This window comes from Panthera leo, chromosome E1 (assembly GCF_018350215.1).
Source record: "Panthera leo isolate Ple1 chromosome E1, P.leo_Ple1_pat1.1, whole genome shotgun sequence".
Classification (NCBI taxonomy): domain Eukaryota; kingdom Metazoa; phylum Chordata; class Mammalia; order Carnivora; family Felidae; genus Panthera; species Panthera leo.
This window is the reverse complement of record NC_056692.1, coordinates 960,367-973,692: the sequence shown is the minus strand read 5'-3', so window position 1 is coordinate 973,692 and position 13,326 is coordinate 960,367. Positions and strand designations below refer to the sequence as shown.

The 13,326-nt window shown below is 62.0% G+C and overlaps 1 protein-coding gene across 1 annotated transcript; it reads right to left on the bottom strand.

The window, feature by feature from the left end:
* Positions 1-11,399: 11,399 nt before the first annotated feature.
* Positions 11,400-12,710, bottom strand: LOC122206479. The gene is made up of 2 exons (XM_042915693.1): positions 12,058-12,710; positions 11,400-11,756 (listed from the first exon to the last, which is right to left on the bottom strand). The coding sequence occupies exons 1-2, from the start codon at positions 12,466-12,468 to the stop codon at positions 11,511-11,513; spliced, it is 657 nt and encodes a 218-aa protein (XP_042771627.1). The 5' UTR covers positions 12,469-12,710; the 3' UTR covers positions 11,400-11,510.
* Between the last annotated feature and the right edge of the window lie 616 nt (positions 12,711-13,326).

Here is a 13,326-nt window from a genome sequence, read left to right as displayed (position 1 = left end):
GGTTAGAAGAAATGCTTTTTGCTTTAAGCCACTGAGTTTCGGGGAGGTTTGTTACACAGCACGGCTGCATTCGCTGACTGACACAACCCTGCTCGTTCAAGTCCCCCACACTTACTCCATGAGCCCGACTGTCACAGAGACAATCACTGGAAATAAGAAAGACTCCCCCCGTCAGGGTTATTCGGGATTTCTTCGAGAAGGCTTATTCCCTAAGTTCGTACACTAAACACACAGATGCTTGTGCTCAGCCTTAGCAGGAGCGACGGAGGTCAAGCGTGGGGTGGCTATAAATTAGCACGAGACTCATTCTGTTTCTTTAAGCGAGGGAGACAGGCCTGTAAGCAAATAATCACATCCCAAGTACCGGCCACGTTTCTTATCCTAAGGCAAACCAAGTGGAGATTTGCAGATCATCATTTCTGCAAATGCCCTCGTTTACACTTAAAAGAAATTATCTGCGGGTATTGAAAAAAATAAGAGAAAATCTACAGTAATTACGAGTTTTCCTTCTTCTTTCTCACATACCAGGAGCCAGCGAGGAAGCGGAACACGGTACGGTCTTACCATATGTCAGTATCAAATACGTTTTCCTTTAAAGTGTGTTTTGTGCCTCCTTCTGGAAGATGGGGAATGAAACGTTCTCGTAAACAGACAGAAATGATTCACGGGATCATGATTGCTTTTCATCAGCTGTATCAATTATGCACAACGATGGGACGTGGGGAGGTATATTTACAACTTGCTAAGAACACTCCTTGGAACAATTCAGACCCCATTAGGTCCTGGTGTTCTCAGCCGAACATGGCTGGGCTGCCGGTCGCCTGAACCTGGTCCTCCCAGGCTGACCCGGCCCAGAGGGACAGCATGCGGGGGTGGGGAGTCTCTCGGGTCTCCTTCCACCGAGAAGGAGGAGCGGGAGGCCGGCTGCGAGACGGGCACAGATTGTTACCGGGTCGTCCGTGAAGCATTCGGTCATCGAGCCAAATAGTAACTGTGCCAGGTGATGGGGATACAGCAGCAAAGCCCAAGAACCAATGCGCGGTCCCACCCCCGTCCCCACCCCCACCCCCCCCGCCCCCCCCGTTTTACCACGAGCTCCTCCATCTACTGTGTCGTCTACGGGAAAACATGACCTGACCTGCCTATCCCTCAATTCCCTCATCCGTTAAAATGACATCATGGGACCGCTGCCAGAATGACATAGACCGATGCGCGTTATACCAGATGCAGCCAGGTGCCCACCCCATACCCACAATCCCCTTCTTTACTAGGAGGACCCCAATTTTGTTGGGGTGGCTATGCATCCGGATGGAAGGCTCGTCTTCCCGGGCTCCCTCGTGGCCACGGGGGCCGCGCACCTCGGTTCCCACCCGTAAGAGTAGATGGAAATTTCGGTGAGCGCATTCCTTCCCGAATAAAGGCACAGAGTTTCACGAGAGACGCTGCTCGTTTGCCGTCTCGCCAGAAACGCACATTCAGGACATCCAGCCACCCGGGCCCGATGAAGCCACACGCCTGGGATGACCCTGACCTCGGACGCCCTCCTCGGGCACCTGCTCCAGCCCTGTTCCCGCGTAGTTCCAGGCAGCACTTGCTTCGGCCACTCTCCGGGGGCCTCGCGCTCCACGCGGACCAACGTATTCCTAACCGCAAACAAGCAGAGCGTGGGCACGCCTCCAGCGTCGCTGATGTCGTGCCCACAGAGCACGACAGCGCGGGGAGGGGAACACGGGATGTCAGACACTTGGCGGGGCCTCCGATCCAGGCCAGAGGGAATGTTCTTGGGGAGAGAGGCCGGCGGGAGTGCCGTGGGCTCCGAGTCCGTGGGCTCCTCCAGTCCCTGCCGTCCTCCTGTCTCACGGGGCTGTGCCCCGTTTCTGAGGCCTCCTGCCTTCAGTCTCCCACACTTGTTTCCAGACAGATCCTCCCACCGCGGGTCTGCTCACATCCCTCCTCCAGGCGAGAACCCCCCGAGGGCCCCCGGAGGCTTCCGTGCATCGGGCCCAGAGCACCAATGCTGCCCCTCCACGGAGGCCCCGGCACAGCTTGGAAAGGCGCAAAATGTGTCTGAATCTAATTCCAGCCTTAAAAACATCACGTGATACGTTCTCGTTGGTTTCAACAGACGGGAGTTTGAACCCCCTGCTGATGGGCTCAATTCGTACTCCAGGGAGACACTCTGTCTGCAGCCAGTGGTTCTGGGTGTCCCCGCAGTCCCCAAGCTCCCTGTCCTGGCGTCTGGACGGGACCCGAGGGGCCTCCCGTGACACCTCCTAGCCTTTCTGCGCACCATCCCCCCCTCCCCCCCCCCCCCCCCCCGGCCGGTCCGGCAAACTCCCGTGGGTGCTCCCGTGTCCGGGTGGTGATTAGAGCCTCCGACCGTGACACAAGGGCTGAATTTTGTTCATCACGGGGAGTTTTCTCGCTCACTCTGGCGAAACAAACCGCCCTAAGCCACCGTTCTGTTTGCTCACAGTTTTGTGGTCGGGGTTCCGAAAGGGCTCCGAGGGGCGGCTCTCGCCGGGACGCTGTTATGTGCTCTGCCCGTGCACAGGGTCACCTGAAGGTTCCAGGGGCTGGGACGCCCCAGGGGGGGCCCCTTGCGTCATGCGGGGCCACGTCCGGCCACATCGTACTGTCTTCGAGCCAACGCAGACTCGGGGAGCGGAGAACCAGACCCCAGCGCCCGACCAGGGCACATCACAGTATTTAACCCAGCTTACGACGAGCCAGCAAGTGAGTGAGGGTCTATGTCCTGAGAACGGAAGGCAAGTGTATTCTCTGTTCACCGTGCGGACCGGCCGCCTCTCTGAGGCTGAAGGACCAAGTGCGGGGGGCAGGCAGGCGGGGAGGGAACGCGTCCGGCTCCTGGGAAGGCCAGGGATAAATGATGAATCAATCTCCCTCCCCCGGGGACCTCCTGCCCCCACGTGCCGCAAACAGGGAGCGGAGGGCGTGACGTTGTTTGGGGCCACCTCGAGGGTCGGTAAGGGAGACGGCAATCGGGTTCAGTAATCCACGCTTCCCGACCGGAGCCACTTCTGTGACCCCCCTCGGGGCCCCGGCAGAAGAGGGGTGCTTGGGGGAGCTCCTCTGAGCCCCTCCCGGGGCCAAACCCTGCACCCCCGCCCCCACCAGCGGCTCAGCCTCCCGGGAGAGGCCGCGGCCGCCGACAGAGCTCGCCTTCCCTGGTCTGATATCCCCACATCTCCCATTAGGAGTTCAGTTATGGGAGCCTTCATAGCAGGTGTCATTAAATAGACATTAAGACCCAACAGGGATGTTTTACGGGACCATTACCATATGCCTGATGTTTGCGGTGACAAATGGAGATCCAGCCGACCACGCGTGTGATAATGGGCCCGGAAACACCCCCTGGGGTGAGGTAATGTGATGGGGGGGGTGAGGCGCGCACGGGCTGCCTGGTGCCCTCCACCCGCCTCTGCCCGCCAGAGGGGGCTGGCTCCTGGCGGCCGACCCGGCCCGGAAGTCAGCCTCACCCCGGCCTCCCGGGTCCGCCGTCCGGCCACCTGGCCAGCCCGAGCGTGCTCCAGAGAAGCCTGTCCTGCGACTTGAGGACAAACGGCCATGCTGCCTCAGTTTCCCTCAAGCCGACCGGTCTTTGGGAACCAGACGCCAAAGACTAAAAGCGTGCTGAGCTCGTTCATCCTTCTGCTGGTCTGGAGGGTTCGCGGCCCCATCCGGGCGAGGAGAAGCTGTCCTCAGTGACCCTGCACGTCATCACAGGTGATGGGTGTTTGCCCACACACCCATGCGCTCGGAGCTTCCGGGACCGGCAGGCGTGGGGTTCTGCCTTCCCACGGTCAGAGGGCCAGCTCTGTGACTTGTCACGCACACTCCGCTTCCCCATTTCCCTTCCCCGGGCTTCCCTGGGTGAGGACCATCGGCCGGGCCAGCCCCTTCCAGACCGTGACCTCGGGTGGTCCTGCGACTCACCTTTCGAACCCCCGTCTCAGGCTGGCACTTTCTGCGGGCGAGCAGCCGGACAGGCGGGGGGAGGCTCGGGACCGGGCTCCGGGGAGGGGGGTGGGGAACCCGGGTGAACAAGGCCATGTGCCTGCTGGGAAGGAGGGGGGCGGGGGCCGCCCTGAGCCCGAGGCCCCCGCAGACCCCGGCACGTGTCACGTTGACTGCCGCTCCGTTATTCGTTCGTTTGTCATCTAATTTGTGAAACTCACCTGTGTTGAACAGTCCAGGTCACTGGCAGTCCGGGTGTTCCTCGACACCTGGTCCTGAAATATCGTCCTTAGTTACCCCGAACTGACTGAGCGGTGAGCGAGAACTTCCAGAACTTTAATATTTTGATACCCTTTTGGATTTACAGAACAGCCGCAGAGACGGGGCAGAGGGCTCCCGCCACCGCCCCCCGGGCACTAATAGAGCCTCATGGGATCGGGCGAGCTCGTCGAGGCTGGGACACGAGCCCCAGACCCCGACGCGGGTCCCCAGGGTCCACTCTGCTCCCCGTTCTGCTCCCCTGCGACTCAGCCTGACCCCAAGGACAGGTTTCCGTGGGGCCCGTGGGCTGCGAGCCCACCACACCCGCCGAGTGCCTGCAGGGCAGAGGTGGTGCATCCTCCCAGAAGCAGGGCCTCTCGGGGCCCCTCACGAGGCGGCTTCTCCCCTACGTGGAGCCCCAGGCGCCGTGCCCCAACCCCGCACGGAGGGGCCGTCTGGAGAAGCAGGGCCCGCTGCGGCCGTGGACGTCCCAGGACCCAAGGGCTTAGGACCGCCGCGGTGCGCGTCCTGCAAGGTCCTGGGCAACGAGGCCCCAGGACCCGGGCGGCCATGCCGAGCACCCTGTGTCGGGAAGGGGCGGGGCCTCCTCTGAGATTTCCTGACCGGCCCGTCTGCGTGGGCGCTCCAATCCCGCTCACTGACGCGGGCGTCGGCATCTGCCGTGGGGGGACTGGTGGCCCCCAAAGAGAGGTGTCTGCACCCCGACCCCCGGAGCCTGTGGCCGTTACCTCAGTGGGAAACGAGTGGGTCTTGGCCGATGTAGTCAAATCACGGATCTCAACGGGACATCATCCTGGATTACCCCTAAATCCAGTGACAAGCGTCCTCACCAGAGACACGTACACAGGGGAGAGGCCACGTGAAGGTGAACAGAGACGCAGGGTCGCGGCCACAGGCAAGGACACGTGGGGCACGGCAGCTGGACGGGGCAGGGAAGGACCCTCTCCCAGCGCCTGTGGGAGAGGCTGTCCTGCCCACACCGAGTTTGGACTCTGGCTTCCAGCGCCAGGAGCGAATGAATTCCTGCTGCTGGCGGCCAGCACCCTCGTGGCCCCGGGAAGCTAACGCAGGATCCCTCGGGGAACCGTTAAAGAAACTGAGTCTCAGGGCAGCTGGGTGGCTTGTCAAAGTCAGGCGGATACTGGGCATCAGAGCCAGGGCCTGCTCGCGGCCCGGGCGGCTCTGAGGTCTGCGCTGCGTGGCCCTCGGAGGCGAGAACCACCTCCCCCCGCCCCCGCCCCCGGCCCCGATGCCGGGCCACCTCGATGCCAGGCCCAGCCCTGCCGCTCTGGAGCCCTGCGATTTGGGGCAAAGTATTCAACCCTCACCCTCCCAGTTTCTGCATCTGTAAAATGGGGGGCGGCGAAAACAGCACTTTGCTCCCTGGGCTGTTGTGGATTTAAGGGAGCAGGCGGGTGGATCCTCGGACGGCACCGGGAGCCATGCCCGGAACGCGGCGGCACCGGGGAGGCACCTGCCGTAACCATGGTCAGCGGGGTCCCCGCCCCCACTGGGACCAGGGTGTGCCACCCTCGAGGCCGTGGACACTGTGGGGTGTCTGGCTCTTTGTTGAGAGGCCCCCCCGGGCGCTGTAAGATCTGAGCCACGCCCCTGCCCTCCGCCCGCCCACCCCCAAGTCCCGAGGAACTTGCCGGATCTGAGAGACACCCCAGCCCGCGGCTGGATCTCCTGCAGGTGGCAGGACGTGGGAGACAGGGCTGGGCATCAGGCCCCAGCGACGGAGCCATCAGGGACCCTCATCGGAGGCCCCCGGGGCGGGGAGGCCACCTGGGAAGCGGACGGATGGTGTCGTGAGCCCGCACCGGTGCCCCGTGTGCCACTGACTTTGCAGTCAGCGGGGGCAGCAGAAGCATCAGCCGCTCGTGGACACGGGCCTCACTCGGAGCGTCAGGTGCGAGACGAACGGTGCGCGGGGCGCGGGGTCGGCGCCCGGTCTGTCCCGGCCAGCACGGCGCTATGTTCGCTCTTCCTGTTCTTCCAGGCTGGCGAACTGACCCACGCAGGGACGGGGAGGGAGAGGCCCCAAATCAAATCGGAGCGCGTCTGATGGCCACCGACAAATAGAACACACACGCCCGGGACGAGGGTGGGAGCTGGGCGCGTAATGTAATTTAGAGGAATGGCTTTGCCAGAGCAGACGGAAGCCGTGAGAGATTTACGCCCATGTGACAAAGGTTCCCGAAAGCAGCGGCTCGCCCCCACCCCCGCCCCGGCCTGAAATGATGATATCTGCTGTTGGCAGACGCAGCTGAATTGGAAAAAGAGAGACCGCGCTCGAGGATTGTCACTTCATTTTACTCTCCTGTGGCTGCCATCCAGCCGGCTCAAGTGCCAGCCCCTCTCGGGCCCCTCCCAGGGTCCTTCCTCTCCCCCTCCCCCCTCTTCTGCATAGAAGCCTAGAGAAGGAAGTGCTAAGGCCCCGGGGTCAGGAGGTCTGAGTTGATGTGGTTCTGCACTTTGATGGCTGTGTGACCTCAGGCCAGCCACCTGCCCCTCCACTGGCAGGGCTTCCCCGGCAGGGCTCTACGGGCCTGCCTGGACCACTGTTATTTTCTGAAAATAACAGCAGCAATGATGGCACCAATACTGTTTACTAAGTATTTATTCCAGAGCCCACCTGTGTCATGTCATCAATTCCTCAGGAAAACACGAAGGGAGGTGACCTCACTACTCCCATTTTACAGAAGAAATAGAGGCTTAGAAAGGTAAGATACTTTGCCCAAGGTCAAGCAGCTCATCGGGGCCACCCTGTATGGTTGTTCAGGTTGTGTACTGCACAAAGGAGCTATGCCTTAGAGGATGACATTTACGTTACAGACAAATGCTGACTTACAGCATGAAGTGGGCACAGGGCTCTCGGGCGCCCCGGGCACGTTCTAGAACGACATCCTTCATAAACGCACCCAGACACCCACGACACGTCCCCGCTCAGGAGCACGGGCACTCACACCGTCTCTTGGCCTGACTGCCACTGACTCCGTGAGGTTGCCTGGCTGGGGGATGAAGCAGGTGCACACCGGGGTCCCCGAGACCCGGAGCCCGAGGGCATGAAGCGGGCCGACCCCTGGCTGGGTTGTGTCTCGCCCTGGGCTCCCCAGAGCACAGAGCCCAGGAAGAGGCTTACGTACCAGCACTTTCGGAGGACTGTGACCCCCACGGGCGCCCAGACCCGGCGGCTTCGAACAACACCCGCTCTTCTCTTGTGGTCAGGAGGGCAGAAGCAGTCTTTCCGGCCAAACCCAGGGGTCTGCGGGGCCGCATTCCCTCTGGAGAAGCCGATCTCCTGGCCCTTTCCAACCTCGAGAGCCACATTCCCTGTACTTCCCGGACTCCTGGCCCGGCATCCCGCCTCGCTCCCCGAATTTCCTCCTCCTACAACCAAATCTCCCTCCGCCTCACTCCAGAGAGGACCCCTGGGCTTGCACTCAGGGCCACTGCGGTCATGCAGGGTCACCTCTCATCCCAAGACCCTAAACCCAGTCCTATCTGTGAAACCCTGTTTGCCTTTCCAGGAGCAGGACCTGGGTGGGGCGGGGCGGTCATGCGGTCCAGGGGGCGGGGCTGTTATGCGGTGCGTCCAGGGGGCAAAGAGGTGACGCATCGCCTGCAGCCTGTGCAGGAGGCCAGCCGCTTGGCTGGGAGGGGGCACCGCCGGGGTCGGGGGGAGAGGAAGCACATTTCTGTGACCCCACCCGCTTCGGTCAAAGGTGCGCCCGTGGGGTGTGCACACGGCCCCACTTCTGGGTTGTGCCCAAGTGCATTCTGAGCTCGGGGACATGGGAACAGACGAGGCCTTCAGGCTGTGGACTGGGGGCAGGCCCTGCTGACCTGCACAGCCTGGGGGTTGCCCACCCGAGCAGGGCTGGGAGAAGCACAGGCCCAGGGGGCTGCAGGCGGTGCCCGAGAGGGGTCCCCTGCAGGTGCCCAGCTCTGTCCTCAGGTGTGAGAACAGTCCGGACGGAGGGAGCACATGTGAACTGAAGCGGGAGGCTGGCAGCTAAACCCCGGAACCCGCATCCTCCCCCCCGCCATGCCCTCTGACCTCTCGCCCCACCTTCTGACAGGGCGGCCGTGCTGGGCCATCTATTAAGTGGGGAGGCAGCACCCCCCCGCCCTCTCCCCGCCGTATACGGGGGCTCTAGTTGTGACTCCAATTGTTGACCCCACACCATCACTTTTAGCTTGAAGGAAGAGAGCTGTTTTGTTTGGCTCTGTTTTCAATTGGCATTAAGGTCTCCTGTGGGCCCACCCGGCCCTGAACCCCCGGCCCTGACCCTGGCCCTGAACTCCAGCCCGGACCCTGGTCCTAAACCCCGGCCCTGACCCCGGCCCTGACCCCAGCTGAACCCTGGCCCTGACCCTGACCCTGAACCCCAGCCCGGACCCCGGCCCTGACCCCAGGTGAACCCTGGCCCTGAACCCTGGCCCTGACCCTGGTCCTGAACTCCGGCCCTGAACCCCAGTCCGGACCCTGACCCTGAACCCTGGCCCTGACCCTGGTCCTGATCCCGGCTGAAGCCCAGCCCTGACCCCAGCCCCGATCCCGGCCAGACCCTGGCCCAGGCCCCTCCAAAGCCCAACACAAACCATGAACTTGGCTGCCCCCTCACAGGTCACAAGAGCCCAGAGTCGCGAGCCTGCTTCTCTGCTCAGGGTCGCAGTGCTGCTGGGGGAGGACCACCGGCTGAGCCGAGGGCTGGCCTCGGGCACTCCAGGCTGCTCACCCCCTCCCATCCTGCGCTTCCTGCTCCCAGAGGCTGCTCCAAAGACAACGCCTTGACCAGTGCCGTGGCCGAGAACACCTGCACCGTCCGCGTGACTGAGCCCCAGTGAGGCCTCCGCATACACCATCACCATGTGGGGTGCGGATCAGAGACCCACCCGTCCGGCGGCTGCCTGAGATCAAACCTGCCCCCCGCCAGCCCGGAGAGACGTCGCTGTCTCCCGTCTCTCCCTGCCCTCCACCAACGGGGTTGGTCATAGATCACACCCAAGGAGCCTGCACCCTCGACCCTCAGGTTTTGGCCAACAGAGAGGGAGCCCTAGGAGAAGGGGCAAGTGCCCCATCAGGAAGAGCATGGGCAGGGTCATCTGAATGACCTCGGAGGGCTTGTGGGCTCCTGGGAGGAACTGAGCCCGTGAGTGCATTTCAGGGAGACGCAGGTGCTCCCGCCCTACAGGTGGGAGGTCCAGGGCACCTGCCTCTTGGGGCTTCCCCGCTGACCCTGGGGACCAGGAGAGAGGCTGGGCCCCGAAGAGGGCTCCCGACCCGGCCTGCCCCCGTGTCCTTCCCAGGTGCTTCCATCCCCAGTCCTGCCCTGCCCCCTGCCCCATGTTCTCACCCCGACCCCTCCCTCCTGCACCTCTGCTCTCCGCTGACTCCTCTGGCGGCCCGGGGATCCCAGTGAGACTGTGCCCCAACCCCTCCCATCTGGAGGCCCAGGCCGGCTCTGGCTGCCCAAGTGAGGGCATCTGGCACCATCAGAAAGTTCCACAGAGGGACAGTTGACCTGACCTCCTGGCCTTGACCTTGGCCTTGATCATGACCTTGGTCCAAGTCCCAGTCCTGCTGCACTCACCCCAGGTAACCCCTCCACTCTGCCTCAGACACACCCAGAGGGCGCCCCCAGACCCGGGCTGGGCCCCAAACACAATCACCCCCCAGCTGGTTAACGTGAGTTCCTGGTTTAAGTGGGAAGACGGACAGAGCACCCCCTTCAGACTTCAGCTCCTACGTGTGGGTCTGGGGTCTGCCTCCAGGCTCCGTCACTCGCCAGCTCAGTGGTCAGGGTAATGTTCTAAGAGGCAACTCTGTGGGCCTCAGTTTCCCTTTCTCACCTCACAGGGACGTCCTAAGGGGGACCGCAGACCCTTTGCGGGCTGTGGAGTGACGGACCGTTTCCCAATTTCTTTATCCCAGATTCGGGGGCTCCCCGGGGCCGATCGACCACCTCTCCCCGGCCAGGAAGGGCAGTTCCCCCGACACCGCGGGCTCGGGGCCTGTCGTCCTTACACAGGGCTCTGCGAGCCCCGCCCACTACTGCGACCTACTTTCCTTCCCCGTAAAAGTGAGTTTGCTCTGTGCTGACACACTTGTCTCTTTATTAGGGCAAACCGGGCCCTGGGAGGCAGCGTTGCAGGCCACGGCTGGCAAGGTTGCCATGGAAATTATCCACTTTCACTGAATTATTCATTTATGCAGTCCAGCTAGGACGTCCCCCAGGCTCACTGCTGTGACAGACAGACCCTCGGACGGACAGGCGTGTGGCAGAGAACGAGGGCGGGGGCCCCCAGCGCCTGCCCTGGGCTGCGGGGACTCGATCCACAGTGATTTCCTGCCCAGACTCAGATTCCAGACCCTGAGGGGACAAGCCTCCTCCCCCGACCCCGTTTCAAAACCCAGAGATGGCCGTCAGACAACTCAATCGGAAAAAGATCAATCGGAAAAATCAGCCCGGAATCACGCTCACCACAACGTTACCGGGGGTTGTTTCTGGGTAATAATATTTTGGGCAATCTTTTTTGAGTTTACTTATTTTGAGAGACAGAGAGACGGGGTGGGGGGAAGAGGGGAGAGAGAGAGAGAGGGAGAGAGGGAGGGAGAGAGGGAGGGAGAGCGCATATGCAGAAGCAGGGAAGGGGCAGAGAAAAGGAGAGACACAATCCCAGCAGCCTCTGCACCATCATCACAGAGCCTGACGAGGGGCTTGAACTCCCGCCCTCAAGATCGCAACCTGGGCGGAGACCAAAAGTCGGACGCCCAACCGACCGAGCCCCCCAGGCGCCCCCTTGTCTGGGTAGTCTTCGTGCCTTTTGCCCTTGATGTATTTTTATTTTGTTTGAATTCCCTAAAATGAGCACACGTCAGCATCATCTGAGCCGGGGGCAGGGGAAGGCACTTTCATCGAGTGTCACAATGTCCTCTGTGGCACAGGTGGCCGCCCCCGCTGTGTGCACACCTCCCTGGACACCACGCAGGCAGCACCCGACCCCACCCCGTACCCGTCCCGCCTGCGGCCTCAGGGACGCCGGCAGGCGGCCAACCCCAGACCTGCCCGGAGCCCAGAAGCTCGATCGGAGCTCACTCGACACCCCCGCCCCCCCCGCCCCGGCTGCTCTCAGGCATCCACAGGCCGACCGCAGTGCGGGCCCCGACGCACCCTCCCCTCCAGTTCCCGAGAGGCCCCTGAACTGACCAGCAGAGAACGAGTGAACACACAGAGCAGGGCTCATCCCCGTCCGGCACCTGGAGAGCGGAGCCCCCGCCCCTGCGGCAGGGTGCAGGCCCGGAGGGCACTCCGGCGGCAGCGGACGAGGAGGAAGCAGCCCCGGAGAGCACCCCGAGTCTCCAACAACGTGGCCCTACGGGGGCGCTGGGCATCGCTGATGTTACCAGCGGCCAGGGCCCGCTCTCTCGCCGAAGTGTCGGGAGATCGGTAAAGATGGGTAAAGTCGCTCCTGTTGCCCGGAAACTCCTAGAAAAGAGAGTTAACCACGGTCAAGAAGGGAGCGTGCAGGCTCAGTTACCGGGTGTGCGCGCTGGGACGCAGGCGGGTCGGGTGGAGAGGTTTCCGACTGCACCTCCGCCCCGTCCCCAGCCTGGCCCTGACTGTTGCCCAGAGACCTGTGAGGAGCTAACACGAATCACGTAACGGGCAGAGGTTTTAAGTCCATCCCCGGCGGTGCCTGGTCCTGAGCCGTCCGCAGTGGGCGCTCGGGGCCCTTTCGTTGAACCCAGCTCTTGCCGAACGACTTCTTTTTAAAATCACCGCTTACCGGAAGCCTCCCGTGGAGGCTTGGCTCACGTCGTGGCCCATAAGCCGTGACGCCCGGGCCGCAAGGTGCTGGCGGCCACTTTTCAGAGACGAGGAAACGGTGTTCGCAGAAATTAACGTTAAGCGTCTGAAGTTCCCACGACAGCGGTCCATCGGTCAGCTGTCGTGATGTTAATGCTGTGTGACAAACACCCCCAAACCCCACGGGCCACAAGCGCTTGCTCCTCCTGACAGTGTGGCTCCGGTGGGCTCGGCCCAGGGCTGCTCCAGGAGCCCGTTCGACTTCCTGAGTCCAGCGTTCCGCCGGGACACGGGACCCTCGTGGCAGACGGCAGAAGACGGTAAACCAAAGCAAATGTGCAATAGCCAGTTCGTGAAACCAAGCCCCACACGAGTGGGAAAGGGGACACATCTGGAATCTTTAGCTGGGAGGGACCGTAAGGTGCCACCGCAAAGGGCGTGGGAGCATGTCAGCAGCGGGGTTAGGAAGTGGGAACCACAGGATGCCAAACCCACAGTGAGCTGCTGGCCTTACTCAGTCCTTCTCCCTGGGCAGAGCCCGAGCTGGCAGCTCCCGGGTGTCGGTGGCTCTCAGAGGGATGGAGGGATGAGGGATGGATAGAAGGGGAGGGAGGGATGAAGGAAGAGAGGAAGGGAGGAAGGGAGGAAGGGAGGAAGGGAGGAAGAAGGAAGGGAGAGAGGAAGAAGGAAGGAAGGAAGGAAGGAAGGAAGGAAGGAAGGAAGGAAGGAGGAAGGAAGGAAGGAAGGGAGGAAGGAGGAAGGAAGGAAGGAAGGGAGGAAGGGAGGAAGGGAGGAAGAAAGAAGGAAGGAAGGAAGGAAGGAAGGAAGGGGGAAGGAAGGAAGGAGGAAGGAAGGATGAAGGAAGAGAGGAAGGGAGGAAGGGAGGAAGAAGGAAGAAGAAAGGAGGAAGGAAGGAAGAGAGGAAGGGAGGAAGAAGGAAGGAAGGAAAGAAGGAAGGAAGGGAGGGAAGAAGAAGGAAGGAAGGAAAGAAGGAAGGAAGGGAGGGAGGAAGAAGGAAGGAAGGATGAAGGAAGAGAGGAAGGGAGGAAGGGAGGAAGAAGGAAGGAAGGAAAGAAGGAAGGGAGGGAGGAAGAAGGAAGGAAGGATGAAGGAAGAGAGGAAGGAAGGAAGGGAGGAAGAGGGAAGGAAGGAAGGAAGGGAGGAAGGGAGGAAGGGAGGAAGAAAGAAGGAAGGAAGGAAGGAAGGAGGAAGGAAGGAGGAAGGAAGAGAGGAAGGGAGGAAGGGAGGA

Excerpts from the sequence above, each read along its gene's own strand:
- LOC122206479 (XM_042915693.1), bottom strand. The coding sequence starts at position 12,468 with ATGTGTCCCCTTTCCCACTCGTGTGGGGCTTGGTTTCACGAACTGGCT. Across the intron at positions 11,757-12,057 it reads GCCTCCACGGGAGGCTTCCG|GAGTTTCCGGGCAACAGGAG; the intron begins GTAAGCGGTGAT and ends TCTCTTTTCTAG.